The 24,035-nt window shown below is 36.7% G+C and overlaps 1 protein-coding gene across 1 annotated transcript in view; it reads right to left on the bottom strand.

The window, feature by feature from the left end:
- The window catches only part of PITPNC1 (phosphatidylinositol transfer protein cytoplasmic 1), an 84,719-nt gene that overhangs the window by 39,464 nt on the left and 21,220 nt on the right, over positions 1–24,035 (bottom strand). Inside the window, exons 2-4 of the mRNA XM_050908595.1 lie at positions 4,550–4,698; positions 809–897; positions 356–363 (exon numbers count right to left, since the gene is read on the bottom strand). Of these exons, the coding sequence (XP_050764552.1) occupies positions 356–363; positions 809–897; positions 4,550–4,698 (246 nt within the window). The remainder of the gene's footprint in view (positions 1–355; positions 364–808; positions 898–4,549; positions 4,699–24,035) is intronic.

The raw sequence follows: 24,035 nt of genomic DNA, 5'->3' as shown, positions 1-24,035 counted from the left end.
TTTATGAGTTAATAAAACAATAAATAAAATAAAATCTGTTCTCATGTCTCCATGTAATAACTGGAACCTTAAAAGCCTTGCCCTGTTTTATAGAAGCTTCTCTTTGTTACAGTCAGTGACTAAAAATATATCAAATTATTTTGAAGTGACTAAAAAATAAGGTAAATAATTTATAGGATCCCCACAGAAACACTTCAAATTTAACCTTAGATGTCTTAAACAAATAGCTAGAATAAAGTTCCACTATTGAATGCATTATGTATTAGTTATATGAAGAAGGAATCAGTTTGGATTCCACTACTGTATTTCACATAATTATTCTATTTTTAGAATAAAAAGAGGAAGAAAAACTTACTGTGTATTCTGATTTCCAATTGTCCATTTGTAAAAAAAAGAATGATGAGGGAAAAGAAAAAAAAAAGAAACGTGAAATAAAACAATGATGCAAGATCCTTACAATAAACATACATTAATAACAAAAAAATTTGTGTCAGATAATCAGCTGATTTAGATCTGACTAAAGTCTATGGGACAAAAGGGTACAAGTCAGCACAGAATCTAAGCACTTGATGTTTTCTTTGCAAGGAAGAAATTGCATAGATACAACACTCCAGTTTTTACCTATCGATAGTCTATAATCTTTACTTCCTGGTATCAGTCAATATAAGATGGAAAAATATATGCAGTTCAACAGGAATTGTTAAAGAATCTTGGTATCTGTGGCTCAATATGTAACTTGGAGCTTCTGAAGATAAGCTAAACTATCCAAAAAGTACATGTCAGTAATCATTTCTGCTTTATTCCTTACCTGTGATTGTATAAGGATAATAATTCCAAGCCTTTTCTGTAACATAAAATATTTTGGGAACAACTGCTCTAGCCCAGCTAGGCAGTTTGCTGAAAATAAAAAGAAAATATATAATTAGACTATGTTATGACTTATGAGTATTGTAGAAAAGAAGATACTTCTAAACATGCTCATAATTTGACAGGTGTTTCACAGGATACAGCAATACCTACACTTCACAACAGTATTTTCATCTCATGATTATGCATTCCGTCTCAGCTTTCTCCACAAGCATATATGAAACCAAGTCTGTTTGTTCCCCTCTCAAAGCGAGCAATACAGTGCCGGTGCAATAACCTCTGATCGGATTTAAATTGAGGTGGCAGATTTCAAGAATTTATGGCCTCAAACCTTTGGTCAAGGATGAACTCAGCAGGTTAGACCATACAAGGTGTAACTGTGGCACAGTATCCTTAACCACAGGGAGGCACTCTCTAACAAGAGGTCATGAGTAAATATGTGATTTCAGTCCACTGATCCCGATTCCATTATTTCTTCTTAGAGACTATTTCTTCTTCCTCCATATTCTCTGCTGGCACACAAACCCTTACGTTCAATCACCTAGTGCACAGTTTTTCCCAACACCAATTCCTGAATAGGAAGCTTTTATATTAAAATTAACAAATCACTCAAAGCACTTCTGTGAGGCTGGTAGGTAGTATTAGTCCCATTTTGCTGATGGGAAAAGTAAATCACAGAAGTGAAGAGAATTAATGGAACTGATGTCATAGCTCAGAGCTCAATCTGTCAAGAGAACTTACCGATGTGGCGGTACAACAGCAGTAGAATGAGAAATGAAGATGTGGATACAGCACATGGAAAGATCATTAAAGGGTAATTAAATAGTACTATGGAAGAGTGGAAGCATTTTCTTTACCATGGATCTTGGATCTCTCAGGGTACCAAAGAAGTGATGAACAAACATACATTTTAAAAAGAAGGCAAGTTCATGAGAATTCATCTTCCAACTCTTTCTTAGTGACATCAATTATAACCACTGAAGCTGCCAGGAACAAAGATGCAGTACTAGTCACTCAAAGGAAGGCAGACCTTTGGAGACCACAAATATCACTGTACTTCAGAGACTCTCTTAAAATTGTGTTAGTCTGGCGATGTGTCGAGCAGCTCACCCAGCCTAAGACTGAATCTCTACTGAACTAAAGTAGATGCTTTCAAACATCAGTTTTCCAAGTGTAAATGTTTAAAACAGTTATGTTTAGATAACTGTGTGCAGGAAGTAAATTAACTTTCCATATTAGCAAATTTCTGAGGAAAATGCAGAGTTTGGATCACTAAGGCTCATTCAACCATGCTCTAGCTACACATAAATATTGTATTTGTCCAGCGGCAAAGTGCAGACGTTAGTACATTATCTAAAGATTCAAAGTCAAGTGCATTGACTTTTGCTCTTTGATGACATTGCTCAAAACCAGATTTTCTTTACATAAACCTTTCTTGTGTACAGTCTTTTAAGCAGCATTTTACATACTGCATAGACTGCACTGTATCAGATCTTTTGTTTATTTTGTCAGCCTCTGTCAGTGTCTTTTTATGACTATCTCTCTGCTCCCTACCTTACCCCCCCCACCCCTGCTAAACTTTACTCTGATGCCCAAATAACAAATACCAGAGGATGCAGACTTTCAGCTTCTGCAAACAATGCTCCAGCAGGAGAGAAGAGGCAGTAAACAATTCTGAACATAACTAAGGCTTACACTGACACTAGAAAATTTTACTAGTAATGTCTTTGTTAACATATAGCTGCTCATTTTGCACTTCTTTTCGTTACTGTTGTTTTTAGTGTATTTGCCTGCCTACCTATCTTTGCTGGTACAGCACATCTCCAAAACAAACAATTTTATGAGCAAAACACACATTATACTCAGAGTCACCAGCAAGTCACAGTCATAGATGCACATGAATTGTTCCAAGGGTCCACTCAGAGAAAGAAAATATAATATTTCTATTTTAGCAGCACTGGTATCTGTGGATCACATTCTCTCTTTTTTTTTTTTTTTTTAATTTCTTCCTTCCCCAGATGAAGTTCAGTCTTTCAGCACATAGGGAGGAAGTGTTTCTTAAAGGCAGTCCAGCTGAAACCATTGGTAAGCAAGAAGACCCTCGGCAAGAATTAAAGTATTAGGAGGCAAGAAAAGATAAATGAAAATAATGCACAAATCTTTCCAAGAAACCATCACTGAAATATATAAGGTCACATTTCTTCAGGACAGATCAGTCCAGAGCAAAATAAAGTGAAGCAAAGCTAGCAAGTTCATTAGTGCGGTGGACCCTGGAAGAAGAAAAGATGAGGGAGAGCGCTGTGCTGGTGTAAAGAGTCCTGTTCCTCAAAAAAGGCAGGCAGAGAAGTTTTCAGCACATCTTGTATGGCAGCATGTCTCCTTGAGTGAAGTCTTCCAGAGAGATCCTGGCAAGATCCATAGTAGCCTGAAAACCTGCTGATCCTTTCCACAAAGCTTTAATAGTACTGCAATATCTGGGCATATTGTGATACCACAACCAGATTCAAATAGCAAATGTGGTGATGATTGTCAAGGAGTATTCATAATTATCGTTAAACTCAGTGAGCCTGACTTCAAACATCCACCATAGCTTTAGGTAAACTTCCCAAGTTGTTGTAGGCACACAGATCTTCTTTGTCAATGTTCGTACCCGTCTTTGGGTAAGAGATCCTTTGTTCCATTGCCTGCACTACCAGAAACTACATGCTTCCTAAGTATGTCTTGTACATGCCTTCTAAGACACAGTCCTTGTGGTTATTCTGAATTACCCTAAAGTGGTAATTCTGAATATGCTCTTCAGTGCTTAAAGCTTTATCTCTTTTTAACATGAAGGAAACAAATATCCAGAAACATTAAAAAACCCACAACTTCTGGGAGCTCTACAACAGGAACACATTTATTGATTTTTCTCAAGTCCTGTATCTAGCCTATGATAGAACAGAGTTACAATCATAATAATATTAAATGTTGGCAAGATATATATTATTGGACTCGTGTGTGTGTGTGCGCGCGCGCATCATTACTGGTGATTCAATTTAGCCTGAGTTAAGGTTAAGGTTAGATATGTCAGGTTTGCAGTAGAGAAGTAACTTGCAATGTAGAAGCAATAGCTATAGTGTTTCTATGCCCACTACGAAATGTTGCAGAGCATAAGTTTAATAAAACAAAACAGGCCCAGGGGAATGGAAGAACTTCAGAAAAGCAGTGATATTAAATTAGATCAGCAGTAGTAAAAATGGGAACAGATTGAGCAATATATTTCATAGGACACAAATATATATATATAAAAAAATAAACATCTCTGGCCTGTGAGTTTTGGGGTTTTTTTGGGGGGGGGGTTGTTTTTGTTTTTAGTTTTTTGGCTTCCCCAGCCCCAATTTTGGAAAACAAAATGACAAACAGTTAAGTGTAAAAGAAAGCAAAAGTTCTGATTTTCAGTACATCCTTAACTTCAAGTTAGAATTCTTTCTCTTAGAAAAGATACTATAGAAGAAATGACAACTAATGCCTCTATTTCAAGCCACTGATCTATCCCATCTTCCTTCTTCCTGCGGCTACCAGGAAGTGGCATGTATTCATGGGAACATGTTCTACTTGAAAGAGAAAGGCTATTGCCTGGGAGGGTATTCCTTCAAATTTTTATTACAGCCCATGCTGAGAGAAACAGTTTTATTGCACTTGCCTGTTGAGATAGACCCGTTTTTCTGTTAGCTGACCATTGCCGTGGTTTGGATCTTCATAGGGTTCATTCTGCACCACTTCCACACCTTCACCTCGATCACTCTGCTCATGGCTATGCTTGCTTATCATGTACAGCTGTCCAATTCTGTACTGCAAAGCAAAATCAAGAACCAGGTATTAGCTTTACGTAATACACGTGCATTCAAAAGCCAATGTCATACAATGATATAGCAGTATGTGCAAATAAAAGGTAGTTCAAGGGCGAAAAACAGTATTTTGCAGCTTTAGACCTATGAGTCGGGGTCCTCCCATTATCTTATTAAGTCCAGGGCGCCACTTGTGGAAAAAATAACAAAACCTGTGTGTATACAGATGTAAAGAATCAGGCCAGCCCTTTATTTTTAGACTGTATTTGTAAATATATAAGTTAAGAATAAATAAACAACTAATCTACTGCTTCCACATGCTGACATGCAAGGGGATTTTAACGAGCAGGTGAACTCTAAAAGTTCTGTGGGACACAGGATTCTCCTGTCATGCCAACATGTGCCAAATAATGAAGCCCTGCAAAAAGATTCAGGATAACTATTGCTGATTCATAGAAATAGGAGCGCCAGCTCTTAAGAAAAAAAACATGTAGACTCTAAGTCTTTCGAAAAAGAAGTTTGAGATGAGTGATTTCACAACGTTATTAAAATGAATTTAAACACTTAAATGATCCTTTTTCTATAGGCTCTCAAGTTACTTAGGAAGCCAAAACCCAGGAGGCTTGACCCAACATTGTTATCACAGAAAAATAAATTGTTGTACCAGCGATTGATTTTTTTTCTCAGTATGTCTGCATCTACACCAGGCCTTTCGCCTCCAGAGAAATATAACAAAAAGTACATCCTTGAACCTTCCTTAGCAAAGATTTTAGAGTAAAATTGTACTTCGCCATACATTTTCTGGTCTGAGATTTTATTCTCACTTAAGCCCTCTCCACATTCTTGAACTTACCACGGTTCTTACAACAAACTGTCTTTGGACCTATCCAGTTTTCTCCATTTGGATCCCTCTCTCCCCCAGAGTAATTTATTTAGGCATACACATGCTAATCACTTCAATCACATCAATCACTTAAAATACAAAGAACAACCTGTTAATTTAGAGAATGGCTGAGCTACTACACAAGCTGCCAAGTACTAGCTCAGCATAAGCAAACAAAAGCATAGTGACAGTCTGACCTCAAAAAACTCTATGAGATTCTTGTGGTTATTACGTATTATAAACAGCAATCCTATCACATACTTTAAAAAGCCCAAAAAGCCCAAATCAAAAGAGCAATTAGCTGGGAAAAAAACCCCAAACCATCACAGACCTTATTAACCGCTGCCAACAGGACAGTCTTACTAAACAAAACGATAAGGAATAGGATCATGGAGGGCTCCCTACAGAAGTTCTTGAATTCCACATAACCCCATTTCATTCCCCTGCAGCAGGCAGGCCACAAGAAGGTAAGAAATTTAGAACTTGCATCTTGCAGGATCATTTGCTTAGGGGAGAGGGATTTCCCTTCTCCTAGCATTGAATGGACACCTCCTCCTTCCTTGCCAGCCACACACTACAACATGAATCAAACGATTTGCATCAAAAAAGTGCCTTTCAGCTGATAATTCCAAAGTACTAAAAATGCCTCAAGCTTATAAAAAGGTTCTTTAAGGGCGAAAGGGTGCTCCAGGGGAAGGATGATGTACCTTGGATCTATTTTCTTTTCCTCTAATCTAATTTGGTAATTTCAGTGGATTTTTTTCAATTACTTTTCTTCAAACATCTCCTCACAGTGAAGAACATAACCCACTCTTAAAACTTGTTGGAACGAGTAAAAAAGAGGACTGGGGGGGGGTGGGGGTGGGAAGATACAGTTGTCATAAAACTAGCAAATGTCATATGGGTCAGGTCAATTTTGTGACCTTTGTGTTGTGGTTTAACCCCAGCCAGCAACTAAGCACCACGCAGCCACTCACTCACTCCCCTCCGCTCCCAGTGGGATGGGGAGGAGAATTGGGAAAAAAGGTAAAACTTGTGGGTTGAGATAAGAACAGTTTAACAACTAAAGTAAAATATAACACTAACAATAATAATAATGAAAAAAATTATAATAATAATTGTAATGAAAAGGAATATAACAAAAAAAAAGAAAAAGAAAAAAAAAAGAAATAAAACTCAGGGAAAAAAACACAGCGATGCACAATGCAATTGCTCACCACCCGCTAACCGATGCCTGAGCAGCGATCCACGCCTCCCGGCCAACTCCCCCCCGTTTATATACTGGGCATGACGTTCTATGGTATGGAATATCCCCTTGGCTAGTTCGGGTCAGCTGCCCTGGCTCTGCTCCCTCCCAGCTTCTTCTATACCTGCTTGCTGGCAGAGCATGGGAAACTGAAAATCCTTAACTTAGGATAAGCGCTACTTAGCAACAACTGAAACATCAGCGTCTTATAAACATTATTCTCACACTAAATCCAAAACACAGCACTGCACCAGCTACTAGGAAGAAAATTAACTCTGTCCCAGCCGAAACCAGGGCAGCACCTTGTAACATTTGAAAAAAATTAGTAAAGCTCTACATAAGTGCTGGCTATGCAAATTAGAACTGCCTGGAAATTTCAGTGTTACGCACATAATGTTTCTTCCTCTCCTACTCATAATTAGAAAGAATTGATGGCTTTTTTTTTTTTAATTAGAACGATCATTCTTTCTCTTTATATCCTATATAACTTTGGAGAATCTACTCACTACCTAGAAATGTTCCTAAGACATTCACTAAAATGATAAGTAGAATAATGCTATTTAAACAATTTGATGCTGGCACTATCTTCTGCTGATATATTCAGCTTTCTCATCTCTGGTACCTCTTTCACACAAATGTCCCCATTTAAGAGATAAGTCTTAAAATCATTTTTCTTGCTAATCCAGTTATCTACGTTAGTCTTTACTGAATCCTTTTCTTCTCTGTCTCATCATATTTAAACATTTTGTCCTAATCTTCAAGGCTCTGAAGAGCTGCAGTCCTCACACATACCTTTTAACTACTTCCATGAAAAATTGTCTTCTCTTTTTCACTAACAATAAATGAATGCATTTGTACACAGGCAAGGCAAAGTTTGTGGACAGAGGCAGTACATTTTATTTGATCAACTAGTACAGTTGGAAAAAAGAGAACTTTCAGGCACATGAAGCTGTTCTTCAGGTCTGAAATCAAAGCAACATACTTCAAAGCTGAATACAAGTTGAGAAAAAATGCTTTGCCTTTAATTAGATATGTATCAATTAGACCACCTGAGAGTAAAGATGCTTACTGCCTGTGGAGTGATAAGGATGTTAGAAAAGAGGAAAGGTGATAAGGTGCTTATCTTCTAATGGAAATAAAGAGATCAGTAATTTATAGCCTGTGGAACATGAAAAGGTTAGGTGAGGAGAGGGGAGAGGAATTACAATTTGCCTTAAAGCCAATATTTCTATTGAGATCTCTATTGAAATTTTTGTTATCCCATGAAGTTATGACTTTTAGTTGCCATGGACATCTCTGGAAAGTGTTTCATAATTGCACATATCACTGCATGCTTTGATTTCCTACTTCCATGTAGTCCTTTGCAATTTTTCTCTCAGTTTTAATGGTCAAATACAGACATCTCAGCTTCTGCTGGAAACACTGGCTCAGAAACATCAAGATGAATGTACGTTCACACTGACAACTAACAAGGGGGTTGTACTAAAGCATTCATTTGCTCCAGCATCATGAATCAGAGATATCCACCTATACCACCACCACATGTTTCGCTAACAGAGATTGTTATTCTTTCATGGACCCATACTACCATAAAATGCTAGCAAAATATCAGATCACAAGGTTAAGAGTGGCTAAGCGGCATACCCACTGCACTCTTCAGATGATGATCAGTGTTGTCAAGTAGAAATTGCTTTACAGATGTTGCACAGTCAGTGCTTCAAGAAAGGTTCTACTCTGATGAGACTCAAAATCACGCACACTCCGATTATACCTAATATCTCACAGAAGGTATCCAAGGCAGCTCAGCATGGCGCTTCTCACTTGGGAGACGCTGAAGAAAACGGAAGGCACCACAACTGGTGCTGGACAGCTCTTCTGTAGGAATCCTACTGCTACTCGCCTCTCCCCAGGCGATGACTTTCCATACCTATGGATCTGACACCAGTCAACTGGAAATATCCACCTTTCATAACTATTGAAATGACTGTGCAGTCCTGCTAGAAAGCAGCCGTATTCTGCAAAAGAAACATACTTCTACACGTACTTTAAAGCAGCTAACTTAGCTCCTTTGTGTGCTATTCATTCCTTTTTATCTGGTTTATGAAATTGTAATATCATTTTAAAGCAGGATGAAAAAAGAGTTAACTTCCAAAATTACAGTACTTTACTAAACCAGAGAGTATACAACCATTATTTCAGATAAAATAACTTTTTTAAAAGTGTATGTTTATATTTACAGGAATAAAATCCAAAGCAAAGATGTGTCTTTTAGAACTTGCTGAAATTTAAATGCCTGAAAAAAAAGTCACAGCTTTTTCTAAGTTCCCATCGATATTGTGGAGAAATATCACTTAAGAAACATTTTACAGCAGTAAACAATACTCATTATTCCTGCAAGGGTAAACTGATGTGCCACTATTATTTATGTTGCTCTATCACAATCTGAATTTCTGTGTTCTTAGCTGTAAGATAATTTTCCAAGACCATATACTGTTTCAAGGAAGTCGGTAAAATTTCCATGCAGTGGCACCTGATCTGAATTTGGCTCTGGAGAAAAGCTCTTTGTTTGAAAACTCTTCAGTTTAATAGCGGAAAATTTCTTCAATATCAAAGGAAGAACTTCAACAAACAAATGCACTGAACGTGGAGTTAGAGATTTCTGAGGATATTGCTACGTAGCTTTTGTAGTAGACTTGATGTTTCTCAACTCCTAATGAGTTTGACATTGTCTCAGTGGTGACTTCTCTTTTCCTTCAACAGGCAGATGGTGTTTGCCTACTGGGAGTTTAGTCATACAAGAAACAAAGTTTGTGTTAGCAGCAGCATAATGGTGGTCAATCTGATTTTGTTTAAAATTGTAAGTGAGACCAGAATCACTTTTTTGGTGTTCTTGAGATAGGAGGAGGGGGGAGAAAAAAAAGGGGGTCCACCCTACACATCTTTCATTTGTAGAACTCTCACTGTCTTCAGCAGAAGCTGCACAACAAATCCTTGTACACACGTCTGAATTTTTTTCAGCCTGACTGACTATTGCTCAGTTTTTGATCTAATACTAGTCTTCGAGTACAACCTTTCAAACCTCACATGAAATGTAGAAAGTAACATTCTCTCAAAGGAGAAATTATGCCAAAGCCATCCATAATCTGAAATTTTTATACCATTCCTTGAAGTACTTATCTGAACGCTCACAGAAAATGTCACAGATTTATCTTATATGGCTTCATCTATTATGGCTTCATCTTATATGGCCATTCTCATATTCAAAAGAATTGTTGAATCCTTTCATTTACATTTACTTTTCTATAACTAGACTAAACCACCAGGGATGGTGCTGCCATTTGAATTTATGCAATTTATTGTTCTAAGTCAGTAGTGAGATCCCTCCCTGCAGTTAGAAGCTGGAGTCCAGAAGATGCTGAATGTCTTTTATACCTATTAAGGTAACGATTGTTCAGGGCACTGCATTTTGACAATGGAAAGTATTTCTCACACAGTGATTCATGCTAAAACATGCCAGTGGCTTCTAGTCCTGTCCTCAGAAAATTGCAAAGGTAAAACAGAAAAAAAAGAAGAAAACCAGCAACAACTAAACTGAAACAGATCTGTACTTATGCACAAATGTGCTCCTTTGCAGAGGCACCTATAAAGGGCAAAGTCCTGCCTCCATTGATGGCAATAGGTGTTTTGTCACTGACCTCAATTTAGTAAAGATCTGCTTCTAGCAAGAAAATATAATGAATCAACTTCATCATTAGTTGTATCTGTCTAGCTACACTGAATCCAAGGACATTGATTATGGCAAAACAGTAGCAATTTGATTAAGGAATTCTGATTTATAGAATGCTGTCTCATTAATTGAAAACAATCTTAAAACTGACTGATATGTTTCTGACTTATTTTCAAGTCATAGTCTTTGGAAGACTCTTTCTGTGCTCCTCGGTGAATGTGTTCCAAGACTTCATTTCAGGCCATTTTTTTACTAAAAAGATTAATAGGAATATTATTCAGCCCTTGTACAATAATTTCCATGTTTAGAATTATTTAAAACAAGTTCTGATTATTCCTCAAAGTACCACCATGAGACAAGCATGGTGATCCCCAGGCAAGTAACTTGTCCAAACGTGCATAGCCTGTCACTCCAAGCAATCTCTTAAAAGCAATTTTACAGAGATATTTTATGTCTGGAATAACTTGTTTGAAAATGTACCTGCTTGAGTAACTATCTTTCTTTAGGAGGATATACTGAAGTTTCCTATTGTGTGTTTTGTTTTGATGTTAGAAAGCATTGTTTTCAGGTCTCGATCAAGATCTAAGCCCCACACTACCATAAATATGGAAAGTTTACAGTTAGATATTGAAGACAGGCAAAGAAAGCATTATCCTTATTTTATATTTGATTAATTGAAACAGAAATTAATACCTTAACCTTAAAAAAGATGTCTGTGATAGAACAGAGAATTTAGCCTCACTCCAGTGATTTCCAGCTCAGTGCTTTTACCACAAGACATACCTGTAATTTTTTTTGAATTCTAAACAGTAATTACTTAAACAGAAGTGGTTTCTCTTATCTCACTCACTGACTATAAATCCTTCACGCTATTATTGTTATTAGACATCATTCCGTTTGCCTTCTGAAATGGGTGAAGCCTACTGCATCCTCATGCTCATCTGGAGGTTAAAGCAGAGCCCTCCCATGTGGGCAATTACAACACTGGCTGATAGAGCACCAAGATTGTGCCTTCTGATCCCCATACTTGTGTAGATGATGATTCATAGCTATTAAGAATAATTTAAGAAAATCTCTTCCATAACACAAGCTCCAGGTTCTGACAAGGTGATTTGTTTTCCTTGTTATTAACATTCCTAGATTAGTTGTAACTAGCATAGAGAAATGTGCAATGTGCTGGTATTTGATGTTTCATGTACTGGTGGATTTGTATTGGCTCCTACTTGGCCTGCTTTTTGAATTAGGTTTTTGTTTGTTTTGTTTTTGTTTCAATTGGACTTCTGGCTCTCAGAGCTACTACTTTGTAAGCAATAGAAGTGAATATCTCTCATTAACCACCACCTCAAGATTTTACTGCAGGACATTGCTATGGAGGGAAATTAGTCAGACTTGCAATCATTGCGGAGTTAGAAAACTTTTTGCCACGGAAATAATAATTCTCTTTGCCTAGCCATGTGCAGGAAGAAAATAAAGTCACTGTAAATTCGAACTTAGAAGTCTCTCTTTTGTAGCATAACTTACCAGTGTGAAAGTAGCAGTTTATATTTCTAAAATAGTAATTTTCCTGGTAAAATAACTACATTGTGGACTAGGGTCATGTGAAAAGAGTACTGCTGGTTTTGACTGCTGGGAAAATCTGCAAGGAAAGCATGAATAGTAAACAGAGAATGCAGAAGGGGTGTGTTCTTATAGCCCAGTGTCGTGCCTTGCAGAGATACCCAGACTACCACTGAACTGACATTAAATCTCCTTCAGCCTGGCTGAATAGCAGTGTGAAGTCTACACTAATACATTATTTGACTTCTAGTTTCTCAGCTAAGATGTTTAGAGCGAACTAGGCACCTTTGCACTGCATTCTCTTTGCCATGTAGAAATATCCTGAGTGCAAAGAAGTTTTTACGAACTGTTATTTTAAAGTGGCTGTCCCTGAGGCACAAACATGAGAAAGTAGCTCCAGAAGCAAAGGTAGCTTTTTAAATTATTGTCTTCAAAAGAAAATCTGTTTTTACCTATACAAAAGATCAATCAACCTTCTGAAACAACAGAAGGATTGACTCGTTACAAGAAGGAATAACACCAAAAATCGACACGACTGACCTTATCTAATTACAGATTATTAGTGAGGTGCCACAGTTAAGCGAGTGCCATAGTTCCAAGTGTCATTTTATCTTTGGGTTTAAACATACTAGAGGTGTAGCTTCTTTTGAAAATCAGTTGTAGGAAGCATCTGAATTGAACAACACGGCAACACAGAAAAACCCAGCAATGCGAAAAATGTGCACAGAAGAAAGAGAAGCCATATGAGAAATTAAGACGGTATTCACTAACAACCAGGGGGAGAAATAATAGATGCAAGAGAATTAATGTTAAATATTTCAAAGGATTATTTTGTCTGCAGATGATTTTATGTGATCAATGCCATTACTGCTCAGGACAGTAATCTGTGTAAAACTTCCCACACCAATTGAATAGTAAAGACTAAATTTCTGTCAAAATGCTGTGCCTATTACAGGATGTCCATTGCTTCATCACGCTACAAATGAGGGAACCGACCTTGCCGGTGTAGTAATTTGCCTGTCTAGTAGTCCTTGGACTAAATTAAAACTAAGACAGGAAAACACAGAATGAGCTGTCAGGAAGGCAACAGCACTTTCTGAACTAGCGTACAATGAATGGTTTAAAGTAATTTCATTTAAAAAACCAACCAGATGAACAAGGTCTACAGAAAGCTTTAGCAGGAAGGCTGTAATAGCAACTATAAACATCTAGGCCCTAAAATTTGAATGTAAATATGATGCACTGTTGTGATTTGAGGCCCTAGAAAACTGTACAATTCACTTAGTGGTATACATGTCACTTACTGTAGTAATACATACAGAATCTGACTAGTTAAAGTTTAGAGTTGAGCTTGAAGTTTTTCTTTCAATTAATTCCTGCATGCATCTGTGATTCACAATGCACTACACATCTGCTAACTTGCATCAGCAGTCTTCTTTAGTATTGCCCCAATTCATGGGAACATGCTTTTGTAGCCTCACAAACAAACAGTTGCAGCAGGAACAGTTGACTTTTGCATGCTGTGAAGTGCAATTCTTACCGCTTTCATGTTTGTTTTGCCTTTTCAAGGAAGAAATTACATCCTTAAGATACTTGATCTGTTTAAATTCCTGTGAATGACAGTTCAGCAACAACCTATTGGACGTTCAGAAAGACAGTACCCTCCTCTAGTATCTTCAGCTAAAGAAACATGGCATACCCTAAATTTACAGTATCCTGGCACATAATGGCTTACAACCTGAACGAGTGATACTGAAATCAATAGGAGCAGGTCCAGATAGGTGTACAATGAAAATTAAAATAAATGAAAATTAAGTTGCAAATTTTCAGCTTTCATGCAAATGTTTTGCCAAATATAGCTCATGTCCTGTTCAAATGGTAGTAATTTTATGTTTCTACACCAGCTGTGCTATTGAAAAAAGCCAGCTGTTTATCCTGAGTGTACAAGCTCATACAATTTTTAAGAATCAGTTTTTATTAACAATATTTTACAGTGAGTCAGCTGGTTAAATTTTTCAACCATTTACACTATGTGCTTTTTACATAAATACAGATAATATTCTATTATCTAGATTTATGAAGATACATATATTTCCTACAAAGGATGCATATAAATTTTCAAGAGGCTGTCTAAAATGTCCTCTGTTCACAAAAACAGAAAGAACAGCTAAACGGGACTTACTATGTCACTTGACCCCTTACAACCAGTCTGTCAGTAATGCACACTGAAACACTCTTCACATCTACTGTTCCCTATTTATGAATACCTGCCTCCGATTGAGCCACAAATATGCCATGCCTTAATTACAGCTTATTGCTTTTCAGGCACAATTCACTTTGCTTTACAGTGCAAAACTGGTTTGATAACTATCAAATACTATTGATGTTTTTTCTAAGTCAATACAAAAGCATATTTTATTTGTTAACCACAATTCATTCATGAGATTGTAGTTAATTTGAAGGCTGAAGCTCAAGGAGCTGTTTAGTGAATGTCTTAAAATTTTAACTTAGAATGCAGTGAAATGAAGTAAAACTTCAACATAATTTTTGTAGAGGTTACTAAAGTTTTTTTAGTGACCCAAACTCTTTTCCTGATATTCCAGGAAAATATTATTTCCATTTCAGATATTCCAAGAAAAGTCAGAATGGAAAAGCGTAGGCTTCCTTCTTGATCACTGCCACTGATGTCTTTTCACCAGCGTGTGCTAGCCCTACACACAGGGTGACGCATGAATCTATTTTGCTCTCAGTGAAAAGTAACATTCTCCATGGATTTGTGATGGTGATTGAGAAGCTTGCTTTATTAAACCAGACAGCAAAAACTCTTATGTGTTTTTCCATTAAAATAAACAACATTTGGGGGGAAAAAAAAGAGAAGAAACTAAACTTGTGTGCCATGCATATTAAATACATTTTTGTTGGCTAGAGAAAGGAAGTGCTGTGGACAGCCAGACAATGCAATGCATCAAAGGGCTTGAGCCGCAAAGCTGAGTTTGAACATAAAGGTTAACTTCTCTGAAGTGCAGGATTTTTAAAAATTTATTTATTTTAATTCAGCTCAGTTTAAGCTGGGAGTATTCAGAGTTGCATACATCCTTTGACCCTTTCAAAATTCAATAGAGTGCAGAAATGGACTTGGGAGTGAGGTTTATCTTTAACTATAACTGGACCAAACACGTCTGCATCTATTCATAGAAATTATTTTTCTCTTTTTGCATAGCTAATGGTATTTGCTTAATGTTTAAGTAGAACTTCTTTCCCCTCAGGCTTCTTTTCTCTAATTACTCTTCTTCAGTAATTACTCATTTTTGTGACTTACAAAAATCTCTCTCATACCAAACCCGTCAACTTTCAAGTACAGAGAATTTGATGCTTTCAGAAAAAAATTTTGCCTGTCAACTTTGAGTTTAGAAGCACCAAAAAGACTACAAAGGATTCCATAAATTTTGTCAGAATCACAGAGGAGAATGATTCTGTTATTACATTTTTTGGCAAGCAAGTTCCTTATGATGCATTTTAGGCGAGAGAATTCTGCTTATAAATATGAAAAAAGGAGAACTTTCTTAGGATACACAATCTAAAATGAAAAAAACCTGAGCATCAGAATTTAGTACTTACTATTTACAAGCTGAACAAGACAAATCCAACCTGCCTTCTTATATCTTATTCAGAAGAAAGGGAAATTTTGTTTGCTACTTCCAATTAAACAAAAATATATTCACAGTCCAGAATATTTCATTTGATTATCACAAATACTTCATCTTACTTTCTGATCTTCTAAAATAAAACTGACTTCAATTTGATTTTTAAAATGCACTTGTTTTATGCCTGCATCCTGAAGATAAAAATAATGTTAGATACAATTCTGTGTCTGCAAATAGTTGAGGTCACTCCTGCATCTCTGCATCTAACCTAGAGATTTGGGTGATGAAGATATTAAGGTTATCTAAAGTCATCTGATGAAAGGAAGTACATGAGAGCAAGACTTGAATTATGTAAGAAGGAAATGAAGACATATTTTCCTCCCCATTCCCAGATTTACAAGATACACTGAAATCTCAAAACTAATACCAAAAGAACATACAATTTTTCCATTTTAGTTCATTAGGACAAACATTTGCAAATTACATACCTACTCTATAAATCTGCAAGTGACAAAAAAACCCTGTGTTGAAATAAGCCACTACTGTAGCAACTTACTACTTTTGCACTGATGCCTTTTTTACATGCATGAAGTCTCTAATAAATGCAGTAAGTATATTTAGGGTAGAAATCTGTTTGCTTGCTATTGACTTATGGAAAATTAAAACTGCAGCCAAATAAACTCTCGGGCAAGAAACCTGAAGTTTGCTGCAGAACGCAATGCAACTGTGACATCTGTGGAGTGCACATGCTGGAGAAGTGAGGATGCTCAGGACAATATGTGCCTGCCATCTAATGTCTTTGTCTAGACTAATTACAGAATACAGAACCTTTCATTTAAAACTTTTCCACCTTGAAGGTGCAAGTCCTTTTACAATATACAGACGAGCAGAATTGCTGCTTTCCGGCACAACTGAGAACGGAAGCTCTTACGTAAGTATAAGTAAAATTTCCAGGAAGGACCACATTCCTCACTAACTGACAGACTCCAAAGCTTCCAGATCAGACATTCTTTCAATACCACATGTAAAATAAAAGGAGGATGAAGGCAAAGAATTACTGTCAAGGGACTCTATAGGCTTAATTCGATTTTATCATAATCCAGAAATGTGAAGCTATACGGTCTCCAGATGTTTTTGACAGATGGTGTCACAGCATTAAGCATTCTACCAGTGCTTATCTGTTTTTACTGACCAGTGTCAGATCCCAAACAAATCCTGTAAGGCAAGTCTAGAACATTACAACCAACCAGCATCTCCTCTGGAACAGAACTTGGAAACAGTACAGAGGGAGGTACAGAAAACTACAACAAAACTGCAGATTCTAACCAATACAGAAGAATTACATAGGTTCATTGTACTTAGGAAGCTCAGAGAAATACAACTGTTTAAAATATGTTGTATCTTTATAGTGCATGAATTTTAAAAATCCTGCTACCGAAATCTCAAATGCAATATTCTTTCACATGCACTTTTAATTATCAATCTGCAAAATGCCAGTGAAAATTTTAAAGCCAATATCAAAATAATGCATACTGTCTGCCATAATACAGTATAAATAATGCAACATAATTATTCTGATGAATCCAGTAAATTGAAGAACTGCAAACCAACTTACGACAAATTCATTAAAAACTCAAACATTTATTAGGGTCCAAACATAATCCCTCAAAACTTCACATGGTCAAAATACATCATTATAAGCATACACACAGAAAGGTAATTACCTTTCTCTAAGGAAGTTACCCATACGAACAGAGTTAAAGTGATAATGCTTGGGTTAAATGGGATATAATTTCTCGAGCTTATACAGCAAATAAATATCTCTATATTCCACAGAGATACCTACAGTCTTGTTACACAGGAGCCATAAGCCATAGCTGGCAATTTATCAGTGAAGATATGCAGCATGTAAGAGAACCCAGTGCTACAAATGGAGCCTTGACAATATACCAGAGAATTAAAAACCTCTTCTAGGACAGATGTTCCTGCCCTACCGCTGCTGGATACCAGCAATAGCAGTAATGATCACCAGCGATAGCAGAAGAATGAGTAACTCCTTGTTCTGTGCTGGACTATGCACTCTTCTGAAGTAGCTTGTATACCACAAGTAACAGATAAAACAATTTCTCGATACTTGTAAGCGGGAATATCTTTCTTTCCACCACAAAGAATTTTCTTTGGTGTTCAAACTTGCTGCTACAGAGAAGTTTCCAAAAGGCCACTTCAGCTGGAACAGATCCTGTTGAGTTCAATGGAAAGACTCTCCTGTTGACTCCAGAGAGCTTTGTACGTAAGTGAACAAACAGCTTTTCTGCACTTTCTACTCCAAAGTTAACCACTTCCTCATTAGTTAGAGCCAGCTGCGTCATTTGGAACGTATCCTTTGGGTATAAGAGTTCACGGTGTACAGTAGCACCAGGGAATAAAGCTGAAAACCATAAGAACAAAATGTATAAATAGATAAGATCTCTTTATAGAGAATCTGTTTTTCTTCCTTCAGACCACAGTACAGTGCTCTGCAATAGTTACGCGATCACGGTTTATGCAAGTACTCTGGGCTGTAATCTGCTATCAAAGACACATGTTTAAAATGGAAAACATATAGCTCAAAGATTTTAAATGCATACACATTAGAAAAAGCTGATTTTGTACAAAAGTCAGAGAATTAATCTGGAGCATTCTGCTGTAGACCTCAATAACAAACAAAAACTCACGCGCACAAAAGCTAAACAAAAAAACCCTCACCATAGTCTAAAAATACAGTTAAAAAGACATCATTGCTTCCTTTCCTGCTACCCTATGGCCTTCTACTACCCAAACAACAAACTCTCAACAAGTCATTGGTTCAAACTTATAGAGAGGAAGTGGTTGCTGTAGCAATGGCAACCCAATGAAAGCTCTTTGTCTAATACATTTTTTATTTTTTATAGCATGTAGAGAGAGCAGGCAGCAAGAACACAAACTTGTTGCATGCTGACATAGCCTGACCTTCCTGTAGTTTGTCATCTGCTTGTTTGATAAACTTATTACTTTACTGGTCTCACAGGTCACTCAGTAATCAAATTTTAGTCTAACATACTTTTAAATGCACGTGGTTCAGTCAAACATTCATAACAGTACATAATAGTATTACTTTTAAGTTCAAACATTGCTTTTATACTGTTTTAGATGGCTTCTACTATTTCTACAGGCACATGACAGTGAAACATTTTTATGAAAGAATTTTTTATTCTAAAAACTTTATGAACTATCAGTTTTGTTAACAAGATAATGCTAAACTTTAATGTGAATGCTCAGTGCTTTATTCTACAGCTCAAAGGCTAGGCAAATGCATGTTGAAGAATTTCCTATCTAACAAACTTAAGTGCTCTAGTGCACTGTTTCTCAGATTTGTCTTAATGTAAATCTCTCTTCCATGTTTAAAAACTTTTGGGGTGAGAAGGGAGGGAGGGGACATCACACCACCTACTAGGTGTTCCCAAAACAGGGAAAACTGGAATGCGGTATTTTAAGCAGGGCCTGGGGTCTGGAGCTTGTCTAGGAAAATTTTAGCTAGGTAGTTCAGAGAATAGGTTTAATGGGAGCTCATGGCAAACTTTTACTGCAGGATCCACACTGTCACTTTCCAGCCACTCGTTAATCTTTATAATATCCCATTCTTCCCTCTCTCACATTCACTGCATAGAACGAATACATATAAGGAATGTTAATGGTTAATTATCCAACTTTGAAACCTAAATTCTCTATTTCTCTTTGTTTTGTTGTTGTTTTGCCTTGTGCTCGGTGTGGACTGCACAATTCCCCTGAGAAGCAGATAACATCTGGGCAGGCAGTGCACTCTGAATTCCTCGCTGCCATGGCTGAACTGCTATCCAGCACCTCAGACAGGCAAATTAAAGCTACACAGTGTCACAGCAGAGTAGGCATATTCTTCAGCTGCATCTTCCTTGATCATCAGGATCTGATATACCTGCTTCCCAATCTTGGATTATCAAAGCCAGTCCCTGCCACTGCAGACAACCAGGCTAAACAGTACTTCTTGAATCTTTTCTTCTATCCAGGCTGCACACAATTAGTTAAAAACAAATAAATTAATGCATAAAATCCTACTCTTTGATTGAAAGGATGGTAATGAGAAATTTGCTGCCTTAACTGGTCACAACTGTCACCGAGATCCAGCTACCAGTTTGGCTCTGTGGGAAGCTTGCAGTGTTACTTCTGTTGGAGTCAAACGGTCATCTTGCTGTGAGCACAAATGCTGACCAGTAGGGCAGTATGTGGGAAGAAATCTGGCATTTCCAGTGGGATGCATGCATGCGTACAAGCAGTTATGGGTTTATATACTGAAAGTGTATACTCTAGTTGGCTATACTAAACCTGTTACGCGCCCATTCTCTTATGATTCTGAATAGCTCAATAGCTACCTGATATAATCGGGATGTCCAAACAACTCACACCAAATAAACAACTAAGATACATAAATGAGGTTACTTTTTATAAAGAAAAAGCACCCCAGGTATTACAATAAAATAGAACAGATAATGCAGTGGTCTCAAAAATAATGTTTAATACCAAAAAGGGAAAAAAAATTTTAAAAATCGAAACAAACTTTTTGATTGCAACTTGTTTCTTTAAATTGCAAAATCAGTAAATACTATTTAAAAATATTTAAGATGTTTAAAGTGAGGCTTAAACATAGAAGAGGACTTAGTGTTGCAAAACAAAGTTCATTTAGGGAAAGGAAAGATGCAAGACTGCATTCAAGGCTGCTGGATGACAATACAGTGTTTTCATGTCATTTTCCCCTGGCACTTAGTGATATTAAAACTACAGAGTCTGGGAAGCATGACTGATTATTGCTTTATTTCCTTATTCTTCCAATAATTTCTAACACATAAACACATAATGACCATCAACACAGAATACAAAAGCTTAGATCTGACAACCAAATAAGCCTTCCAAAAAGGCAAACAGTGTGTTTAATTCAATTTAATTTAGTGAAGGGTCAGAGCTCCTCTTTTACAACTCAGAGGATTCCCATCGCCTAGTTCTTTCTGAGTTACTGAGAACAAATAGAAGATTTGTTTTATAGCACCTGAATTATAATGTGTGGAAGAGAGGAAACGAAGTTAAGAGTTTCAGCCTTGGATTCATCTTTGCTAGTTTTTCCTATATTACCTGGCTATACTGCCTTAATGAACACCAGAGAATTCCACATATAGCAAATGTGTGTCACAGTTCCCTCCAATCGGTACAAATCTAGCAGATCCAGCTCTCGTATCAGTCTTCCACCTTCCTCAACTTCTTTTTTATGTGCAAAATATGGTAGAGAGAAAAAGGATGACTACACAGCATTATAGATCCGATGGCCTCTTGGTGGCCTCCTAAACAAAATTTAGGAAACTTCTTGAGCCGCACTAACAGGGCTGTGTTCAGAATCCGCTAACTGCAGCTGACTCCCTGAAGGTCACTTAATTTTCTGTGCCAGAGCTCACACATATTGGAGAACCAAGCTTTCTGCATGATGCCTTAATTTGGTAAGGCTGTTTTCTTAAAAAAGACCTTACGTTTTTCCTATAAGCCATAACATATGCTACAGAAAGAGACACAACATACTCTTCTATAGCCAGAAGGTTTGAATTTGAGGCTTGCTATTTATACTGTTATTCTAGTCCTTTCCTCTGCCACAAAGCCCTGACAACCTCAACTATTCAACAAATGACTTCCCTGTCACAAAGACAGCCAGAATGACTAAAGATTCATTCATACGAATAAATGCCTATGAAGGATCAAGTTTCCTCATTATTTTTTTGACCTGTGGAAATGAAAGGATAATTCAGTAATTTCATTACATCAGGAAGATAAAACTAGCATTGGTTTTCCACTTACTATTAAAGGTAATCATGCAGGGCTGAAATACTATACTATTCTTTGCCATTCCATTTTTAGATTATTTTCTTTCCTTTTCTATATATTGGTGAGATTTATATCACAAAACTATCAACCTCTACAAAATGGATGCTTTTATCTTTGCAGCTAAGGTGTTTGTGAAGTCAGTACGATGTGAAACAGTTTTCTACATTATAGCACATTTGCCACGTGATTAACTGGAAGATGTCACTGCGGTATTACTATTTCATCTTCGTGAAGACATGCATTCAGGGCAACAACAGAGCACAATATGCACTTTCTCAAGTCTAGAAATGCAAGTAATCCCAAAGGGAAACTTGCAGAGACATGCTTGCCTCTCCACTCATCCGCAGATCAAATGTTTCATTAAAGTCATCTGACTGACATTTCTCCTTCCAATGACATCAGAAAGAAAAAGTGCCATTAAATGAATTCTCAGGTTACCATCGGATACTGGCTTCAAAATAATTTTCTAGATGTCACAACAACCTCGTGGAAATTCCTAAAATTGCAATTGTCCCTGCAAGAATACAAAACCATAAACAAAAATTTAATATTTTATCCTTTCAGAAATACACTAAAACATAGAAGAAATTAATCTTAGACAGCCTCTCAGAGAACACCATCAGCTTAAAGATCTGTATGAATAGCTATTAAGTGAGAAGCTCAAAGAAATGGAACAACCTTAAATTTTCTTGAAATGAAAGATTAGATGTGTTTTTAAAAGGTTATATGAAGAGGATGCTGAAAGAAGATGAGATTTAAGGGCTAGCAAATAATTAATCTATGAAACAACATGAAAATAATAAAAAATAATACAGACATTTACTGCAGTGCAAGCTCAGCGTGGGCTGATTTGTTTGGCTGAATTGCTCTGTGCTACCACAGCTAGATTGTTTCCAACACCCAGGCTAACATTTGCAGATAATCCAGGTGTAGATAACTGACTGCAATATTGCACTCAGAAGTGTACCTATACTCTTAGCTCCTTCTTAACTTTTGCTAACTTTGACTTTTGTTTTATTATTATTTTTTGGAATGAAAGATAGAGGAGCTTATAACTGAAGCCAAATAACCATTCTCATCTCCTACTGATCTGTATTTGACTTGAAGACGGCCACTGTCTTGATGAATCTGGCCTAAAATATCATAAGCAGCTGGCAGTTTCCTATGGTATCTGGCAGATACTTAATAAAATATCGCTCTGGCAGTAATTCCAATGAAGCCAGTTTAGTGAGTGTGTTGTGTATTTACTAGCTGTACTGTTTATATTACCAGCAATGATGTTGATACTGTAGCAGGTCATTGCCAGTTAAGTAAAACATAGGTTTATGTCACCGTCAACTATTTATTTTAACATTCACATAGGCAGTATATTGTGTAAATAAGTAGCAGTATTTTTCTGTTAACAGAATTGTATTTAAAATTTAGGCCATCAGTAATAGTAATATGAAAATGAACCACTTACATTGAAGAGATACGTATCTACAGTATAAGCAGAGAAAGTAACAGATTACCTATCATTAAGCTTGCTGACAACTTCTAATGGAAGAGATTGTTCTCTTGTTGGTAACAACTCTGCTAAATTTTAGTTGCATGGATGTTTTACTCTGTCTACTTTAGGCTCAGAAAGCCACAATCAAAATGGCTCAGGAATGTTTCAGTTGCTGGTAAGAATAATAGTAATTATTAAATAAAAAAGATTCATTGTATTGGAAATAAATGTTGTAATTTTTTTCCTTTGGAAGGCTCTCATGCCTAGAGTGGGCTAGAAAAGGGACTTGAAATTCAACAGACATGTAGTCTTTGCATAAATACTTATTTTATGCTATTCACATGAAAATCTATTCATATTTAGCCCCTTGGCTAAATATAAACCTTTAAATTTAAGCCTTTGCAAATACAGTTCCATATTCTCAACAGAAGCTTTTTAGAGCTTTCCAGAAGAATTATCAAAATATTATGTTCTTACTGCACACTCTTAAGCCTCTCACAGATTCTACTATATATAGGATATGTTTTCCTTGTATGTTATCACACATCTTTTTTTCTATTGCTTATTATCTTCTATCATATGTCATCATGTACATTTTAAATGATTATTTTATCCATTACCCTCCATTATCTCAAGTGCAGAAGTCTGTGCAGTGCATCTCAAGGTCCCAACACTGATGATAATACAGACAGCTGCTCACATGAGGCCATATAGTCAAGCTTTTTTCCCTCAGAACGATGCTTAAGGAAATGTTATCAAGCTTATAAAGCCAGGCACTCAAGAGTTATGGAAAAGTGATGGATGGCTTATTGGATATTAATGCACTCGTGTATGTAAACACTATGGCACAATTAAATAATCATGTACCACTTTTTCTCC

Source organism: Gymnogyps californianus, chromosome 19 (assembly GCF_018139145.2).
Source record: "Gymnogyps californianus isolate 813 chromosome 19, ASM1813914v2, whole genome shotgun sequence".
NCBI lineage: Eukaryota > Metazoa > Chordata > Aves > Accipitriformes > Cathartidae > Gymnogyps > Gymnogyps californianus.
Note: the sequence above shows the minus strand (reverse complement) of the source record. Positions and strands in the feature narration are given on the sequence as shown.